Source organism: Lagopus leucura, unplaced genomic scaffold (assembly GCF_019238085.1).
Source record: "Lagopus leucura isolate 7727_CA_CO unplaced genomic scaffold, USGS_WTPT01 Super-Scaffold_100001, whole genome shotgun sequence".
NCBI lineage: Eukaryota > Metazoa > Chordata > Aves > Galliformes > Phasianidae > Lagopus > Lagopus leucura.
Window position 1 is genome coordinate 34,345,548 of NW_024962262.1, and position 21,118 is coordinate 34,366,665.

Here is a 21,118-nt window from a genome sequence, read left to right on the forward strand (position 1 = left end):
CAGAAGTCTGAAGTAGTCAGGAGTATGAGCAAGCACAGAAGCTGTCAATGCCAGCTCCATGGGTAGAACCCCCCAGTGCATCAGAAACCTGGTTCTGAAGAGACACTTCTCCATAATTAAAAACAGTATAAGGGGCACACAGATGCTTGAAAGATTTATTTTACACAGTGGCAGTCTACTGCAGTATTGTGCAAAGCACCATAGAAAACAAACATGAAATCCTTGGCAATGGTTTCAAGCTGAACAAATTCACTTCAGGATGACAAAACCACTGCAGAACCAGAGCAAAAATAAATATACCCACTCATCCCTCCTCCTCCTGCCCCTACCAAGAAGTAATCAACGTTATTATCTCTTGCCTCCTTTTTATTATTATTATTACTACTTTATTTCTCTCCCTTAGAAAAGTAAACTGCCTTGTCTGCTATTACACTGGGGTGATATATTACAGCTGAAGAAATGGCCCATAGGCAAGAAAAGTTCTTTTTCTTAAACACCTTTTTTTAACTCATCCATACTTAATTCCATGCAGCGAAGTTGTGTTGAATTCTTGTAACACGCACGTTATTAAAAGGGTCCACTTGAGGAACAAAACAGGTTTGGGACTGAATGGAAAAGCATGTTACAAATGAGTCAAAGGTAATGATTGTAGAGAGTTGAACCAGCCTCCTAGGGAAGATATCCTAATCAAAAAAGTACGTGTGTATTTGAAATGTAGCAAAGTGTGAATTAACACTGTAGGGCTCTAATTTAATTTTGTCTGTGGGAGAGACCTTCCTTGCAGCGCTCCTTCAATTGGGATAGTGTCAAAATTGGGGAGGAAGAGTCAAATCTGCAGAGGAGGAAGAGTTTTATTTCCATGTTTCTTTTGGCTACCAATCTAATTAACACAATAGTTAATTAGATTGGTAGCCAAAAGGAACTGAAATAAAATCCCCAACTCTAAAGTTGTGCAATGGATTTGTATTTCTTTCTTTTCTATTCTGGGCTCTGTGCAAGAACATGTACATTCCTTATATACAGTAGTCTGTGCTCACCTTCTGTGTTGATACCCATCATTCCATTTCTGTTCCCTTTACTGAATTCCCAATTCCCTAATGCAGCGCCATTTGCTTTAGATTTTAACAAACGTTTTGGGTTTTGTTTATATTCTCAATGTCAGCCACTTTCTGATGAAATCTACACTTTATCAGTTATCAGATATTTTTAACCTTAACTTTTGTTTTGATATACAGAAATGCAACGTTCCTGGATTCATTGATGCTATATTTACAGGAAATAAAGAGGCTCCAACTAATGTTATTAAGTATGATCACCTTATTTTTTAAAATTACAGTTATCTGATTTCCTAACATTCATGTATTTTACAGTGTCTTTTTGTAACACAGCTTCTTTTCAACTTATCCTCCTTGCTTAATTGCTATAAATGACCAAAACCAGCAATATACATACCTTTTCTTCTGGTTTAATAACAACAGACAAATGTCTTAACACCAAAGGGCCATCTAGACTGTAAGTGAAGTTAACATTTTCAAATGCTATCATTCCATGGCTTGGCCATTCAGGTGGTGGATGCTTGTTGGTTTCCCAAGGGGCTTCTTTTTCAAGATCCGTGTATTCCATTACTCTTTCTACTGATATCATCTAAGGGGAGGAAAGAAGACATATCCATACATTTCAGTTTACTCTGTTTTTTCAGTGCACACACCCACACCCACACACATGGATTTTTACTGTGAAGATTCAATGGAAATTATTCCAGAGCTTTTCCTTCAGGCACAGATAGGAGTGCTTGGTACCATCCCATACTTACTTTATACAACTGAATCAGTGAGATTAACTACAACTTGGAGTACGTGCATAAGTTTTAAGAAACTTAAGCTAAGCTTGTTGTCTTGGCTGCTTTTTACACCATTTCACCGTGTATTAAGAAAAAAGGGATAGAAATGAAACGGCCACATAAGCTACAAGCATACCAATGATAGCTACTAGCATTGTCACAACATACTAGAAGTTACCACCTTCACCTTCCCTTTTTTGTCCTCCTCATTACCACTGCACTAGTGCTTTTTAATATATTCATCACAAGCAACTCCAAAATCTAAGATAACTGTTACACCATATTATTGCCTTAATATTCAGTAAAACTTGTTTCCCTGTATATTTTATGTCAAATATTAAGTAAATGGCAGTATTTGATGCAGTCTTTAGTCTTAGGAAGGGAAGAAAAATAGAAGTTGACCTATCTAGGCACTCCTTCTTCCCTCTCAGGTAAATAATAAAAGTTATATTTAGGCTCTGGCAAACATTCTCACCCAAACAACTATCTGTACAGCTTATTTTACTTAACTGTATCTGTGCACAGATGGATTTTAAAAAAGCCATCATAAAGATATCCTGCAAGCTTACCTTCCCTGAAGTGGCTTTAAAGAACAGCAGTCACCAGGCAACGCGTTCTCTGACCTCACTGCTACCTACCCGTTCCACATTACAAAACAGGCTCAGACGAAAAATGTGTAAAGAAAGAACTGTAGAAAGGGAACTGTTCTTGCCTCCCCCCAAAACAGTCAGCCTTTAACAACACCAGATTCCTGCTGGATGCCCACCTGTCACAGCCCCATGAAATGATCAATATTCCACTAGAAAGCCAGCTGGTGAATGGTGAGTCTTTTTCCTCCAAGGTATTTTTGAATCACAAAGCCTCTCACAGAGTAATTCACTACACAAGAATGCAACAGATTTATCCTTCCAAATCTTCCTAACTGGTACTAAAAGAAATCCCAAGAACTTCTCTGAATTTCCCCAAAGTGTGTGACCATTAGCTTATTCATGCCTGAAAAACGCTAGGGAGAAGCAAAGTGCTAGACAAAAAAACACCTATCACCACCACCAATAACACACCTAATATTGTTATTTATTTAATCTGCTATTAAACATAGTTTTGTTCCTTTTATTAAAAGAATATGTATGTCTCCTAGAGTACAGCCATATTTACAAGCAACCTTCACCTTTCAACCCAAACAGATTTATGATGCAGTATGTTCCCTTTATAACCCTTTTTTCTTACACATTAGCTTAAAAAGGAAAAAGACAAAATAGAGCATGCTAGTAAATGTTGTAAATTGGTGAAAAGTATATTGTTTTACATACATTCAAAACCACACTACCCTCTCAGGTGAATATAAACTTAAATATTTTCAAATACTTGTTAACTTATAACAAGTTAAGAACGTGTAAGCCTTTACAGTGAATTATCACGATCACAAAAAACCTAATGATGGATATAAACAAAAATAAAACATGCAGCAATGTGTGCAAAAAAAAATAAAAATAATTAAATATCCAATCAAAAAAAGTATTTAAGAAAAAATCTTACTTATTGAGGGATTAATTTTATGTAATTTAGTGACTTCGAATGCAGATTCTACATCAAAACTAGACAGTCTTCTTTCTACCAAAGAAGGGAGATTATAAAGGTTCCCATACTATCAACAGAGATGGACAATTCATCTGAATAGACATTCAAAAATCAGTGAGACAAACTGTACTCTAGGAGAAGCTGTTTTTCTCTACTGTCTTTAAACAGTGTTTCAGTTGCCCAAGAAGGTAATTAACATCCTAAGTTAACTAAGAAGACTGCCGTCCTTAAAGCATCATGTTTCACAACTACCCAAAGGAACCAAGAAGTGAAAAGGAAGAAATAAACGTTACCAGGTTTTCAACTTCAGCACTTTGTCTCACACCCCACTGGAATGTTCCCATGAGAGTGATTGCATAGGACAGTGCCAAACCAACTTGCCCCGCATTCAAAGCTGCAGAACAAAGAAAAGAGAGAATCAAATAGGTACACTACTAATTACACAATTCTAGTTAACTTCACTTTCATGAGGTTTCTTACATGATGGAATTATCACAGCCAGAATTTTGTTTGGTTACACCATACTTACCATCTGTGTGTGCAATGAGTATCTCCAGGCAGAACAGTTTCTTGCAGCACTTTCTGGGGGTATGTTTTGGATATTATTTGTGTTTTTGAAATGAATCTTGATACTTGGCCAGGTATTTTATCTTAAAACTGAGACTCGGTCTCAAGACCATACTTACATATCTCATTAGGTCATTCCTACCCAGCTAAGCATTGGTAAGTTTCCAGTCTTTTATGAAGGAATTATATCAACCTCTAAATCTGAACAAAAAATAATCGCAAAATGATTTCAACTTAAGAACATTTACATAAACTCTGTACAGTTTTAAGTGATCAGATAAAATAACTGTACAGAATATTTTCCCCCTATTTACATAAAGATTTGTTGGGTTCAGTGGGCCTACTCTCATAAAATAAAATAATTACGTCTGCCCCAATATTAAGCATGATTGTTTTCTAACTTACTTGAACTTTATCCTAGCACAGCTCTATTGACTTCAAGAGAGCTACTCCTTATCCAGAGGCAAGGAAAGATTCAGGACCATTGTTTTGACTTGTCTGTTTGCATTCTATTAACTTCAAATCTGGCTCAAAATTTTCAGAATCAAGAAGTGTAGAGTGTTCAAATTTTGAAACGCACATGCATACACATAACTTGTCCAAAGGAAAAAGAAAAGAAACAAAAACAGCAAATTAGCACTAATTTTCACGTCCAAGATAATTACTTCTTCCCTCATACTTTAGATGACTATCTCGTTCTAGTACATCTACCCAATTACATCCTGGATGATGCATACACTAATGACAGTTCGTGAGTGACAGTGAATATAAAATGCATGATTACAAGGTGATTTTCTTTCTCCAACTTGCTTATCCTGCTGATCCAAGACATTAGAAAAGTATCCCTAGGAATTTTAGTCTGCCTTTTTGCCTACTGTGCCATGTGCAGAAAGGAAAAGAGCTGTTAAGAAGCAGCTCTGTGGGTGTTTCAATATGAAAAGCAAAGCCCTGTAGGGCTAAAAAAGAAAGGCAAAGGTGGCTAAAAAGATTTATTTGTTGTTATTGCTCTGAAAGCCAGAATCGCCCAAGTGAAGTGCAGATCTGCAAGTTTGTTTGCACATTTGAGGACGATGGTAAATGCATGCCCAGAAGATGTCTGAACTGCTTCCAATATTTGCAGAAAAGGAGATAGAGACCCAATGCTCTAGATTGAGGAAGAGATCATGATCTAGAAAGAAACATTTAACTTAATTATGGTCCTTAAACAATTAGAAACAGTAAACTATGAAAAAGAATTAGGCATTACTATACATGGTAATTACTGGGTGAACTTTTTCTAACGTCTGTACTTACTCTTGGCAAGAAGCAGGGAACCAAAAGCAACCACTATAACAAAAATGGCACAGATGGCATCCAGACGCACAGCAAACCACCTCGAGGTCGTCAAAAATAGAAACCAGGCCTCTAAATGGTATTTTAGAAAGACATTAGAACAGTGGATTATTAGAAAACCGAGCTGTATAATTACTATTAAATCAGTTTACATTTATATTAGAAAGCCTTTTTACATTTTTTTCTTTTTTATCAATTACAGTTGAAATCTTCAAGTGCACATCTCTACGAGATGATCATCAGAATACTGTCCAGTTTTCCTGGAGTGGTCTGACCTAGTAATCACATTAACAGCAACCAAAGCTAGCGTAACACTCAGTAATAGGAAGAAAAAGGTCTGAAGCACAGCACATTTTTTTAAAATAGAAGCCTTTCCTTAATTCTAGTGGACTATGAACAGGAGTTCCAGACAAAAAGCAGAAGTACAACTACATTTGCTTTAACTGGACTAGACTCTACAGGCTTTTGGATGGAGTATCACAACACAAACGTCGGAGTAAAGCCTCTAGAAGAGAGCTGCAAGTGGTTAAGCAGATTAGAGCTACTCATTAAAGTGAGTGGAGCTACAGAGCTGTTCAACTGACCAAAAGCATACATCTACTTTTGGAGGTTACAGGTGAACATTTCCACTGGCCACTTACATATGTAAGCAAGCGTTCACAATTTGGTGCTAATTTCCATCCCATATAGATATTCTGCAGTACAAGATACAGGAGACAGCAGCAAAAGACACTGAATACAGAAGGTAAAGTGTTTGAATTCAAGGCCAAAATCAGAAGTGAAATACCCATAACAAAGCATGGCATTATATATTGCTTAGGATACAGTTAGATGTATTGTTCTAGTTGCTACCAAGTCACATAAAAGACTGCCAACCCAATGCTTTCTGCACTGCTTGTCTTTAACCAATGCTAACTTCTGGAGGGTGGGGGGAAGAGTGAAGATGACAATGATGGGCAGCCAGGCAAAAGCCAGACCTGGTAATTTCCTAGTTCCAATTATATCAGCTCTAACTGCATATACATGATTTCATTAAACAAAAGGCACTCAGTACTGGGCCCAATGAAATTACATGTGCAGAAAGAGGAATCATATAAAGTCACAAACCTAATTTGAGAAATAGAATTCATGGTGAAACTTCAGAATCATAGAATCACCAAGGTTGGAAAAGCCCTCCAAGATCATCCAGTCCAGTCATCCACCTGCCACCACTTCCCACTAAACCATGTCCCTCAGTACAATATCTCAATGTTTCCTGAACACCTCCAGGGATGGTGACTCCACCACCTCCCTGGGCAGCCCATTCCATTGCCTGACCACTCTTTCTGAGAAGTTGTTTTTCCTAACATTCACCCTGAATCTCCCCTGGTGCAACTTGAGGCCATTTCCTTTAGTCCTATCACAAATTACACAAGAGAAGAAGTCAACCTCCACCTCACCACAACCTCCCTTCAGGTAGTTTTAGAGAGCAATAAGGTCATCCCTGAGCCTCCTTTCCACCAGACTAAACAATCTCAGTTCCCTCAGTCATTCTTCGTAAAACTTGTGCTCCAGACCCCTCACCAGTTTTGTTGCCCTGACATGACCCAGGGCATGGATATCTCTCTGATACCTAGGAGCTGGGTATCTCTGAAAACAGAGAAATATGACAAAGGTGTTGGAGATTTTCAACTCCAAGGTTTTGCTCCATTCCTGTTGTCCAGGGAGGTTCACTAAACTGTCTGCTAGAGACACTGACTGTTCTGCAGTCTCCCCGTGTAATTGGGGCCACTGTGTATACAGGAATACGACATTCCTGGGTACTAACAAAAACTCATCATGTTGTAACTGTTGATGACTCAGGACTCTCTTGTAGAGATGGTGCACTGACAGGAAGGAAGCTCAGCCTTAGTTCAAACCTCAAGAAGCCTTTTAGATGTTTCTTACATAAAGGTTACTTAAAACCACATTCATAGACATCCCTGAAACAGGGTTTGAAGGCAGTGTCCTGTTTTCTAGGCTCAGCCTTACGCAGAGTGGAGCATACCCCAGCAAAAAGCACTAAACAAAAACACTGCTGACTGGAAGAACACTGTATGGTTCAGGAAAGAATTTAAACCTCTCTGAGGCGCTTAAGAACTCAATACTCCAACTCTGTGAGCTAGCACACAAGATTATTCTCTTCCATCAGCAACGGTTTGCACGCATTCTGTATCAAAGAATCATTCAGGGTAGAAACAGCCCTGGGAGGTACCAACCACCTGCTCAAAGTGGGGCCGGTCCTGAAGTCAGATCACACTGTTTCACAATTAATGCAGCTGGGTCTTGAAAATCCCAATAATGGATGGAGCCTGCGTAGTCTTTGGACATCCTGCTCCTCTATTCTGACTGTCCTCACAGTAAAAAGCCTTTCATGTCAAATTATTTCAAATCATTCCTGTTTTCACAATCCTCCTGTGAACAGTTTCATTCTGTCCATTTCTGTACAGCTCTCACTGGATGCTGGCACTGACAAGGTCCTCTCTAACCTTTCTCATCCACAAGTTAGAAGCTTTCAGTTTTCTCATCTTCTCCTCATAGTCCTCTGATCATCTTAGTGACTCCTCAACTGAACCCACTCCATATAAAGCCTAACAAGTGCTGAGGGGGATATCACATTCCTCATTCCTCTGTCTGAGCTCCTGTTAGCAGAATACAGGATGCTGTTGGCCTTCTTTGCTGCTCAGGCACACTGTTGGCTAATATTCCCTCCAAGAATCTTAAAATACATATACTAAGCAAGTTGCCATACTCTAAATACTTTAGTGGGAAATGAAGCACGTAGGTACATAAAACACTGCAATTTTAAGCACTAAAATTTAATCACTAAAGCAGGCTCCTGAACTGCCCCATGGAAGTGTTCTTGATAGTTTTTTAAAGATATAGAGGCATAAGAGTGAAAAACAGTGTGTTTATGCTCCTTTGATTTGATCATAAAATACAATAAAAGATTTATTTTAAAGGTCACAGTCCTCTTTGCATAGTTTAACTTGTATATGCAGTTTCTCCTACTAAAGATACAACAACTCTGTGTTCCCTTACAATCAACTACTGACAAATTATACACAACAAATTGAAAATACCAATAAATGGGAAATTCAAATCTAGAGGTGTCTCCGTGGAAAGTATGTTTTCTCAATCAAAAATTCCTCCACTCAACACAAAGTGTGCAAGTTTCTATGGCTTGTGATAAACAGCGAGTCAGAAATGATCATAAGTTCTGTTGTGGTCTGAATCTTTAGAAGTCAAAAAATGAGAAAAAAGCCATAGAACTTGTATATAAATATAAAAAAGCCATATACTTGCACATCTTATGACAGGGAAATTCAAGATCTTACCTAACAAATACCAGACTGCAAACTTGCATTCTGCTGTATCTTGAAGAACATTCCAATAGAGAGTATTTAATTGATAGAAGGTAAGAAGTCGTAGCACAAACCTAAATCCTATTAATTCTGCTTGCTAACATTTTGTATCCTCTGGTCTTGTTAATTATATTTTTTTTTATATTTAAGCCCCGAAAGTTATTCAAAGTAAAAAAGAGATTCACAGAAGTTTTTTCCAAGACTGTGATTTATATTAATTATCACTGCTGACTTCTAGCACACTACTTAATATTAAATTAATATTCTTCATAATATAGCTTGTTTCCCTCTCCCCTGTCTTTTTCAAGATGAAATCCAGGAAAAAGTCAAAAATTATTCTTTAGACATTCTTTTCAGGCACAATTTAAAATGTTTATCTTAGACACTGCTGAAACATATCCAAGGGTATTTCAAATAATATTACAGCCCAAAGTGAACGTTCAAAATCTAGACAGATAATAACTTTTTTTTTGTTCTAATAGAGAAATTTTACCCTAAAGAGACAAAATGCACAGCTCCTATTGATTTTTAACGTACATTATATATATGTCATTGAAGGCATAAGATATTTCCCTCCTACAAAGTAAATATTTGAATTTTCATGTCCGTTTATCACAAACCTGAGTGGAGGTCTTGATGTGCATCAAATAATTTTTGAAATCTGTCTTCTGCTTTCAAAGCCCGAATAGTCCAAAGGCCCTGCAGGGATGACGACAAGTGGGAGAACACTGGACTCCGAGCTACAAAGGGAAATGAGAGTAACTTAGCAATAGCTGAAGGGCAACGTTTAATTCTTTTTTGTAGAACTAATCATTAATCCTACTACTTTGTGCTTAACCATACAAGTTACTGTACTGCATCCTTTCAAAATACACAAACAGTATCTCAGAATCAGTCAGACAGTAAGAATGATTAATATATACAAAAATGTCTTCCAACAACAGCTGTCACTGAAGAAATTCTTTGACCTTTATTAATGACATGAGGCAAACATGTTTGTTATTGATAATACTTCATATTTCATATCACAGCCAAGCTAAAGTCAGGCACAAGAATCAGATTAGATCAGAAGCACTGTTACGATGCGCATGTAAGGTCCCAAAGACCAGCTACTTAGCATGTTTGTAACAAAATTCAGTTACAGACAGTTAAACTGATATACCTAAGGCTGTCACTACACAAAAACAAGAGTTAAGTATGTAATCCACTAGTTGAGAAGAAAGGCAATAAGGAAGTCATTTGCATAACAGAAGAATCTTTGATGGATTGTCTATAAAATGCTAGCATTTCACATAATAATAAGCAGGGTCCAAACTAACATTCAGTCCCACCAAGCTACATACTTGTGGATTCTAGACGTTTAATATCTCTTGAAGTGTCTAAGAAATATCGTCGAAGAAAAATGAAAAGAATAAATAGTGGAATTAAGGGAATGAGTATCCAAGGAATCACTGCCACAGCCACAGCCACCACACCAAAAATCTGTAGAAGAGTCTGCAATACAATAGAAACAAAATAAGAAATCATTTGCCAGAAGAATTTAATTTAGAACAAGTATAAAAACTGTTTAACACAATTGAGACACTTAAACGTTTAAACAAAGCTACCAAATTTTAGAGCAGAAGCACTGTGCAACATATGAGCTACATTTATTTTTAAAAAAAGCTTGAAGACTTTATAGTAATACCTAAATTGACCAATTGTGCAGTTCATGGTTTTCTTATGTATTATTTGTTCTTCAAGAAATATCTTTATAAAATTAATTGACTGAACACAATCATCCCACTTTACGGGCTGTTGACTGCTGGCACAAAATGATAATAATGAAACAGACAACTAATCTTTGATGAACCCAATCTATATGGTGAATCAGTTCCATCTTTTCACTCCAGGTGAAAAGACAGACTGTTGAAAGATTGACTTCCAGTTAAAAAATTTGACATTTGGAAGACTGACTTTCAACAAAGACCTGTAACCCACTTGTATAAAAATCAGGCAACAGAAACTCAAGCTCCATACTAAATTCCTGTATTACATTTACGTAAGAATTCCTTAGAGATGGCAATATTTCCAAAACTGTTTCTACTTCAAAGACAATGTGGAAGCCCTCCTCATCATCACATACTGTGCATAAGTAAATTCTGTCAAAAATTATTAGTAACCACTGGATCTTGAAGATGTATGTCTTGCAGCTAAAAGGTTTCTGTCCCTTTATTTATGCATCCAGTAAAAAAAAAAATTAAGCAACAGAACAGCTCAAGCTGGATAGTAGATAGCTACCAGGTTTTTCAAATACTTTCACAGGAATTGTCAATGAAACAGTGAATTTCCTGTCATGCTTCTGGTAGCCCCGCACACCATACAGTCAAAACTGAACGCAACCGTTTCCCCTACATTTGTGTTTTTTTTGTGGCTTCTCTAACTCTCCCCTATTTTCACCTGACCAAAAAGTAAACCCACAGATGTTAAGCATAATGACTGCATGAGTTAGCACAATTTAGTCTCCGGCTTTAGGTGAGATCTTAGCTGATGATAGAAGGTTTATCAGCAGAAAAGCCTTCAATCTCAGAGATCCTGAAAGCATGCTACAAGGTCTCATAAATTTATTAAGGAAAATAGCTATCAGATAGGAATAGGATAGGAGCTCTGAAGAAAGCTGAATTACTACTCCACTGCTCATCTGTGGGTGAAGCTATTAATGGCATCGTGTTGTTTGACCTTCTAGATAGACAGAGTAGATTGCAAACATTTTACCTAGATTTCATCATGGGGAGGTACATGGTAGCGAGAGTGCATGGTATTTCACTTGGATCAATTACACAAATGGTTATGTCAGCACCAAACAAAACAAAGCACCCTGACTCCTCACTACCGATGCTGTCAGCCCTTCCCAACATGTTCTACTTCTCCAGCATTCTTTAAAATCCCACTGGCATATTTAGTTTTTGTTGTGAAGAAGGGATGAGAAGGGAAACAAAGACTCCTGTCTCAAATTTTCTCTTGCCTAGATCTCTGCTTCCCCAGTGTTATTCCTTGTCTTTGCTAAGCCATCAGCCATCCACACGCTACCTAATTTCTGAAGGCTCCATCAACTCTATCCTCAGTGGTAATAGAGACTGAAGTCAGTTCCTTCCCTTGGACACTCTGGTCCCAAACCTGCTTGACACATCTCCTGCCTTCCCCATCTCCCTCTGTCACCTTTGCTGGACTATGAGCTAAACTGCATCATTCCTAGGCAGTGACAAGAGAACAGCATGTGAAATAATTGTCTCCCCATACTATGAGCTGCAAACCAAGTGAAACAATAAGGAAAGCTGCTTCAAATAATAGAATTATGAAGAAAATGAAACATTTCTTTAAGAAAATAAAACAATTGGAAAAAAACCCCACAAAACTGAAGTTTTAGTGATAATAATCTATAATACACTGCAAAGTGCTGGTAGGGCTGGGAGTAGGATCTATTAGGATCCAGCTCATGTAAACAAAGCCTTGCTGCAACAAAAATACAGGGAAGGAAAAGATGGTTAGGATGACTAAAGTAAAAATCTGGCACCGCCCTCGGAAGGAATTTTAGATGAGCCTGCACCACCTTATCATTATAAAAATGTATGATAGGGTGGATCAGTCATGTGTGTTGTTTTTTGGAAAACCAAACTTGCATATAAATTAACTCCTAATGAAGAAGTCTGAAAGCCAGACACAACTACTTGCAGACTGTAATCAAGCAGTTACTGTGTGAGGTAAGGCAAGGGTTCTAGTTCCTGAGTTTCACAACAGATAACCAACCCCTTTAGCTGAAGGCTGCCTGAACTTCTAGTAGATGCACAGCATGCAAGCAGAAGGACCTAGGATAATCAGTAGGCTGCTGACAATGATAATGCGAGCAGTCAGACTGCTCTCTTCTCTAGAGAGGAGCAATGACCTACGTAATCATTTGGCAGGACTGGCTATCTAGGCCTTGTCTGGTAGAATCAGCTTACGGTTGAAAATTGTATCAAAAAGCTAAGCACAACAGAAAACTACATTACACAAAAGAAACACAGCCCATAAAAATCAGCAAAAATTATCATGTTTCTTAATTTCAGCATTTTGAAGTCTTTTGTAATGCTGTGCAGAAAACAATTGCCAATTTTATTTTATTTTTTTTTTAAAGGAGCTGATTAATTACATTTTATTGCTATCTGCACAGTACTGAAAACAATACCATCTTATATTAGAGACAACAAATGCAGAGGTTACCAGGACTCAAAAGACCTGGATGCAAGACAAGATCACATTAATTTGTTTACAAATTGAGCCATATTGCCCAGTGTCCACATTCAAACTTGTTTCAGTTTCCTTGGAGAAAGAAGAATCACCCACTCACAGACATGCTCTGAGACCGCATACTCTATCCTTAGAAATACAGAATATGGAAATTATAGAAAAATCAAATGCTGTTTCTGCTGGGGCCATCCCATTGCTTGCAAGTGTCATGAAGGGCTTCCCTCATGCTCTGATTAGTCACACTACTCACTGCAGCTTATTTTTCTTCAAGAAAGCTCATCCTACTGCAGTTCTCACTAGAGCAAGCATAGTCTCCTAAAAGCCTCTGGGGAAGTGAGTACTCAGATCAGTGCATTCATGTGCAAAACCCATGCCTTCCCTTCATCTTCTGATGATCTACATATTCATAATTCTTACAGGTACAAGGAGTGATATCTTGGAGTTTCTGTCTCAAAAAGGTTTTGATGTACAACAAGATTTTTTTGTACTCTAACCACATACCAGAAAAGCATTTAAAGTGACATAACAAAACAGTAAGAAAAGAGCCATTAAAATCTGAGAAAACATGAGAATAACAAATCACAAGCTAAAGTCTGTTGCAGAACTGACATCATTTATATAATGCCAGAAACCTTATGACAAGTTGTAAACCGTTTGAAAACATTCATTAAAATATATTAGTAAAATTTTGAGAGCTTTAAGACGTCTCACAAGAATGTCCCCTGTTTTATCCACTGACTGCTTCCATTCCAATGCTCAGTACTTCATATCTGGTCGAGCACTTTGAGAAAGGCACTAGGCATTCACGTAGATGAATTGCTCGGGTCCGTTGGCACCTTGGCCCCGGTGGTTTGTACCCCCACTTCTTACAGTCCTTTTTCTCCTCACGTAAGCCCAAGGTTTTTATTTTTATTTTTTATTTTTTAAATGCAGTTTACAATTTATTTCAGCATATTTGTAAAACACACAGTTAAGGGGTATCATGCAGTTGTACGACTGTTCAACTGACTAGTGTGATGTGGCAAGCCTTTATCACCATGGATTTGACAGCTGTGAATAGTATTGGGCCTACCTACTACCACAGGAACCATGTCATTCTGCACTTGCAGCAGATGTGCACGCAGGATCTCTAATGGTCAAGTGGAACCAAAGAGATGGCATGTGAGACCCATCAACCTGAATGTAGAAGTCCATATGCAAGCTACACAGCTAAATTCCTGTCCCATTTGTCTGAACTTAGAAAGAGACAGAGCTTAAGAGGTTAAGAGGATATCCAGCGACTCAGCAGTTGAGCATTTCTCTAGAGCCTTCTAACTGTAGTGCCACGGTGCCCACTGCCTGCAGCTCTCTAAGCACCTATGGCCCAACAAGAAGGTACCTGCATTCTGACAACTGAATCTGCTGTCAAATTTCAAGAACTGCAGGAATGCAATAATGGTTTTACCAATATTTGAACAGAAGTCAAAGCATACCTCCGGAAACAAAAAAAAGCACTTCCAGGGATCAGCTCATGGATACGAAGCCTTACTAATGTAATAACAGTAACTGTGCATGTTCTGGATTTCAAGTCCACAACTTTAACTGCATTAACATAAGGCACTCTCAGTCAAGCTCAGCTGTGTCTGAAGCCAAGCCAGGCTAAGAAACTATAAAATCCCACTCTGTTCATACATGCTTGGCATCACCTTTCCTCCTTCTCCTCCCCTTCCCTGACTAAAATTATTTCCTCATTGGCTCTGACGAGTAACAGCATGCACAATCAATCCCTAATCACTTTTGATGTTTCCCTTTTCCTATCTTTTTTTCCTAAATGCTTTCTCAGACCAGATTGTCCAGCACAACTGTCATGCAGCTCCGCTAAAGCCCAGATGTACATACAACTGGCTGTACTGGAACAGCAAGGACCGAGCTTCCTTGGTGAGGAAACACTGCAATGAGAAGATCAGAGAGGCAAACACTTCCCTTGGAACAGCTGCATCCAGCGTGGCATCACCAACTACACTGTAGACTTATTTATTATTTCTTTATTACTTAAAAAAAAAAATAAAAAAAAAAATCAGAAAAGATCCAGATAGAAACCCGCTCAGATAAAGTGACTGGAGCTGAGGTGTGTGTTTTTTTTAAAACTACTTGTTGAATAAAATGCACAGATTTTCTTTCAGAACTGAGTTTAAAAGGTAGAAATATGATTGTTTGCAGTATTGCTTGCACCAAACCATCAGCAAGAGATTTGTTTTGAATGAAGAAGCAAGACTTATGTACAGCATTTTTTCCCTTGTAACTCCAACATCTGAAAGACATCTCAGACAGAGTCCTTTTCTAAAACAGTGACAGAAATCCTCGACAGGAATAACAGCCCTCAGACAGTGTTAATTTAATTTTAGGAAAATGCACATCCACAAGAAAATTCAGGAATATAAAGACAAGCTAAGACAAACAAAGCTCTGAGAGTGAAAAAAAAAAGCATAGTTGGGCAAGAAATTAGAGATAAAGTGATTGAAAGAAAAAAGTAAGAACTAAATACTGTAAACTACAAAAGCTTTAAAAACAGCAAGCCCATGTTACCTTATACAAGATGCTCTCTTCTCAGAATTTTGCTATGAGCAATAAGACAATGAATTTATGTGACTAAACCCACATCACTTTAAGTGGTCTGAACGTGTCTGTCAGATATAGCATGGAGATGTATCTGAGATTAACAATCACATCTTTAATGCTAGTACCCTCTATTTTTTCTGGTCTCTTTCAGACAGCCTTTCTAGATCACTGTCCTCCCATGTGAACAAACATATACTCAAGCTTCTTGGTTTTCTCTGCCATCACCATTCTCATTCATTTTCCATAGCATGCATTTTGCCATTAAGTGAGAAGCCTTAGTATTTCAGACTATGGCAAGTTTACTCCAATTATTCTTTAACAAGTGACCTTATAATAAAAGGGTGTTTTCTTTAACACATTGACACTGCTGTCATTTTGTTGTGTTAAACTAGCATCCTATCATCTCTCATCTCTTTAACCCACAAGAAGGGTTAAAATAGTCTTTCTGGCACTCTGCGCCAATACTTTACGTAGGTTTCAACTCCAGCAGCAACTCTCAAAAATCACAGCCCATACATTGCCTGAGACTTCCAGATACTGAAGTTTTGAAAATGCACAATCAAGCTCCAGACCTTCTGATTTGGTCAGACACACAAAGTACTTGTTTGTTAAAGCTTCGCATGAAATAACGACTTCACACAGAGGTTATTTTCTTTTTAACAATAAATTATCCTCACTTAAGTAAGTAGTTGTCAGGGTCTTTTGGCCATGGCAATAACTTACTGCTAATAAAGATTTTCCATGAAAACACAAGGTTTTATCAGAGTCAAAGCCACAGCCTCTACTTCCGCATCTCTACATGCAGTTCCTGTTCATAACCGCTGTACATAGAAACTGCTGTCTGCTATACTGACCTGTTCAGCAAAAAGGATAGAGCAAATACATATTTTTGTAAATGTCTATGCACAAGCAGTTTTTCTATTTACGAGCAGCAGAAACTCCAGGTTAGAAACTCTAACCTGATCTTCTGAAACGCTCTGCTATCACACTTTGTGCCCAGCAAGCACTTCTGCATAGAAGTATTCTCAAGTGATTCGAGCAAGCAAGGTATGGCTTTGAAATGAGGACATGTAAGACAGTTACCCTTCTTGAAATTAATAGGGAGTGAGTTAGCATTACTCTAATCTGCTTTTAAAAAAAGATTTCTCTCTTTTTACTAACCAAAAGGTAATATATTTTGTCCAACAGTGCTAGGTTTGTTTTTTATTCCTTAAGTGTCCCCAGCCTCTGACCATACTCTTACCTTGCTCTTTTCCTAAGGAAAAACTGTACACGCACATAAACTTCTCTCATAAACTAAAGAGCCAATGACAAATATGATGAATCTTTCTCTGAAACACCCGTGATGTCAAGCACAATCATATGTGGTATTCTGAAGAAACAGCAACAACCATAGAGAGTCAAGAATATGCATACACACATGCTTTATTTCCTCAGTTTCTCACATCAGAATCTGCCTGAAATAATACTGAAAAATGACTGGCACCAGGCAACCTCTCAGAGTTTCTCCTCAGAACATGGAAAACGTCCCTTTCCATCCCATTAGCTTAGTGATTTTGTGATCTGGATGTAAAACAGGGAGTCTAACACCCTGTGCTTCCTGAATAACACCAGCAAATGTGGTCGCTTTCTCGGCTCTTCCATTACGTTTCCAGTGCATTTTCATTAACTCCTCTGCCGATCCCTGCCACCAAATGGGTTATTTTTTTTTTAAAAAAAAAGGAAATCAAAGAATTGCTGGGCAAATTCTGATCCTCAGCTACTTCTCAGAATCCATTCCCAAAACTCTTGCCCAACTACATTAGTCCAATACAGTTCTACTGAGCACAGACCCTGACAAAATCAAAATGCTTAATTCAGCAGTGAGTACTTTTTTCTTTAGTACTACTACAAATTGTACATTTCCTATTTCATTCTTTGCTCATATGTTTAGTACTTCATCAGCAGAGATTGCCTGACCAGTATGTATTGATCTTATTCTGCTCACAATCCTCTTAAAAGGCCTTTTTTCCATGGAGGGACACATACATAGAGAGCAAAATAAAAAATTATCAAATATCTTACTGCTTTCAGAATAATAAATTGCAGGAGGCAGATCTCACATCTCAACAGTAAATGCTGCAAACAAATGGCTACTAAAAGAACCAGGAAATGAAAGGCAGTTTTGACATCTCCAATACAAACTATATGGATTTCTCTGACCAAGGCCTCTTGCCCCAAATACCAGAGCAGCCCTCTAACGTTCCCAGAAATATTTCATTTTCAACTCTGTGACCTCTTCTGCTCAGTCAAGTACAACTGCTTGGCTAAAAGTCAATTCAATTCAATTTCAGCAATTTTAATAGCTTTGTGCAACATTTGAACTGTGGGCCCTTCTAAGGAACATGAGTTCTTCAGTAACACAGCTCCTCAGCTTCACATCAGTTACAAGCTTACAAACAATTTGCTGTTTGTTCTTACCATTAAAAATATAATATTTACCTACTTACTTTTTGGTGGAATTTCTGCATGTTTCACAGTGGCCTCTCTGCTCCAATTAAGTCAAAACTACGAAAAATAAAAAGCACTACAGTACCAGCTATCCTAAGAAATAAACTACCTTTTGGTAGTAACTTTTCTGGTTACCTTCTTTCCTAGCAGATATGCAAAAAATGCTTTTTAGCCTGTCTTAGGGTTTTGTTTTCCCAGACTGTCCAGAGCTTTGCAACTCTCACATAAATCACTACTCTCCTACTCGAAATAAGCTCTTTACTCCTAATTCTTCAGAACAACATGCTGCTTTGCAGTCCCTCAATTCTAGGACACCTAACAGTGGCCTGACACATTCAGCACCCATACTTTAATTCACCCTCACAGGCCTCTGAACACCACCACATTTCACTGAGTTCAGTCATTCTCTGTTGGTGCATGTAAGCAAGAAAAAAGAAACTTCCTTCTATGATTATTTACTGTGATAAGTGCATGCCGTTCATAATTTATTACATTTTCTCTCCATCAGGAAGGCCTTTTGATTATGACAAATCATCAACACACCACAGCAAATAACTGATACTGAGTCCCCAAGTTCAGACTTCTCTGAGTCAGAAAACTGAAAATTCTTTCTTATGTTAAGTGATGCATGGACAACTTCATAAATTGGATACCAAAGCCAGCAAATTCTCAGTTTCAGAAAGATCTAAAACCTTTATTTTAGCATGAAATGAGTGACTTTCATAATGAGAGCTCTGCTTGTTTAAACATCAGGCTTATTTCAAAATCCAGTGTGAAAAAAACCAGAAGGCAAAGAAGATTGAGGGAAACAACTGTGGAAGAAAATGCAACCACTCAGCACTCTATTCTTCCACAGTGTGGGAACTGCTATTGTCTAGCTCTTGAAAACATTATATTGACATACAAATTTTTACAATTTCAAGAGCGCAACCCAAATTAATAAAAAACTTTAAATGATATAAAGCTGTTATGTAATATAAGACAAAGAGATAACAAGCTTCACAAAGACATTTGACATTCAGTTCCCCACTGAACTCATCTTTTTCTGCCCACATTGAAGCCACTGTGTCTCAAAGAAGGAACTCATCCGGAGTTTTCAAATCAGATGTAGGGTTCCCCACAGCTAGATCACAGCTTCAGATCTCATGAAAAGCACGAAAAAATTGTTATGTTCTGCATGAGATGTACACATAATCCTGGCAGCACATTTTTATGAGATGCAGTCTTTTTTGCTGGAGATAACTCCTTGTCTCACATGCTTGTTTTGGGAATAAATATGCATCATGATTTAACACACACCACTTACACGGCTTAGTAATTCAAATAACCTCAAAGTTTCCTTTTCTCTCCTGAATCAAAAGTAAAATCTCCAGTCCTTTTGCCAAACAGTGAAATCCTACTTTGTTTGTAAGCACACATCCTATCTACACCATATCAGTAGTTAAAGGCAATCTAGAAGATTTGTACTTATCACCATTCTGAACAGGATTGTTACACTCTATGACTGACAGCAGAATTAAAAGATTTCTAGCTACTGTGAAGTGTTAGAAATGTTAATGATCTTTGGAAGTTTTCAAAATAACAATGTTTGAGCTACACTAGAGATATGAAAGAGCACAACAATGCTTAAAAAAAGAGTTTAAAAAGTATAAATAATAATAAAAATTCTCACTTGGGCACCTAAAGCAGAAGTAATACTGTAGAATTATTATTTTTTTTTTAATATAAGTTCACTTATGCCGGAGTACTTCTTTGCTATCTTTCAGTGTAAGAAAAGCAAACAAGGAAACACCTTCTAACAGATACAAAGAGCCCAGATGAACAGAATCTCTCTGAAATTTGCATCAGTTAACGTAAGAAAAATAAGTAGACGAGCTTCCAGATTACACAGAACTGGAGCACATTAGTGGACTTCCACAAAACTGCTCTGCTTTCTAGTAGCTGAAAACATAAATGAGAGTAAGCCCATACAGAACACAGAGAAGGTAAAGACACACAAGGAAGCAAGATGACAAGAAGACAGTGAAATTATTTTTTCAATATATATATATTTTTTCCTATGTTAAACACTGGGTTGCATCCTCAAATTTTATTAATAGTCAATACTAAGTAATTGTAACCCTAAAATATTTTCAAAGTTACGTTATATTCCCGTATTAGTTTCATTACTGTTTATTAGTTTCATTACTGAAATGATATCTGTTGCCTTGACACTAATACACAGAGAATGACATCTGCACACGATGATTTTTTTAAAAATTCTACCTATCAATGTAAATAGGAAAAAAAATGAGGTGAGAAAAAGAATTTGGACTGATTTCATAGAGCTGCTCTAGTGAGAACAAACCTGTAGCTTTCCCTAGAGAATTGAAGTCTGTGTAAGTAGGAAACCACCCATACAGATATGAACAATGAGAGTACCTATGCAGTTCATGTGATGCAAGAGACTTATCTTTAAATTCCAAGAAATATGATGACGGGCCCAACGTAAAGACCAGCCGTAGTTTTGGCATGATCCCCACTGCTGGTCACTATCAAGAAGACTAATTGGCTGCTGGGATTTAACAATCAAGGCATTCAGCAACCAAGCAACAAAAGGTCAATAAAGGATTGCATTATTCAGTCAAGTGGCTATTCTAAACTCGCAGCTCCTGTATGTTGGTACTGGAGATACCAGTGCAAGCCAAGTCTCATTCTTCTTCCACACCCCTTACAATGACATGGGCACAACTGACAGCTGTGGGGTTTTTTTTTTAGCATTGTAATATATAATTTCATTTGAATTCAAAAGAATAAATGCAAAATGGAAAGTATATACAAGTATCAAGTGGCTATATCTAAAATTAAAGTTAGCTTTCTACAGTGTTAATTTCAACTTTTATTGAAATTAGAGTTCAAAAGTAACCAGTGAAAAAAATAAACAGTCCTGTTATTTTCCTATTTTCCTGTTAGTTTTAATTGGCCTTTCGTTGTGCACCACCAGACGCACTGTAGCATACATCTCTGAATTTTAGTTTCATAGTGAAAGTTCGGTGAGATTTCAGCAGTCAACAAGTAACTTGCT

At 37.5% G+C, this 21,118-nt stretch overlaps 1 protein-coding gene across 2 annotated transcripts in view; it reads right to left on the bottom strand.

The window, feature by feature from the left end:
* ABCC4 (ATP binding cassette subfamily C member 4) overlaps positions 1-21,118 on the bottom strand; it is a 152,919-nt gene that overhangs the window by 39,994 nt on the left and 91,807 nt on the right. For both annotated transcript variants that reach the window (XM_042867260.1, XM_042867259.1), the window contains 5 exons: positions 10,044-10,194; positions 9,321-9,440; positions 5,279-5,389; positions 3,712-3,812; positions 1,453-1,644 (listed from right to left, as the gene is read on the bottom strand). In XM_042867260.1, coding sequence (XP_042723194.1) covers positions 1,453-1,644; positions 3,712-3,812; positions 5,279-5,389; positions 9,321-9,440; positions 10,044-10,194 — 675 coding nt within the window. The remainder of the gene's footprint in view (positions 1-1,452; positions 1,645-3,711; positions 3,813-5,278; positions 5,390-9,320; positions 9,441-10,043; positions 10,195-21,118) is intronic.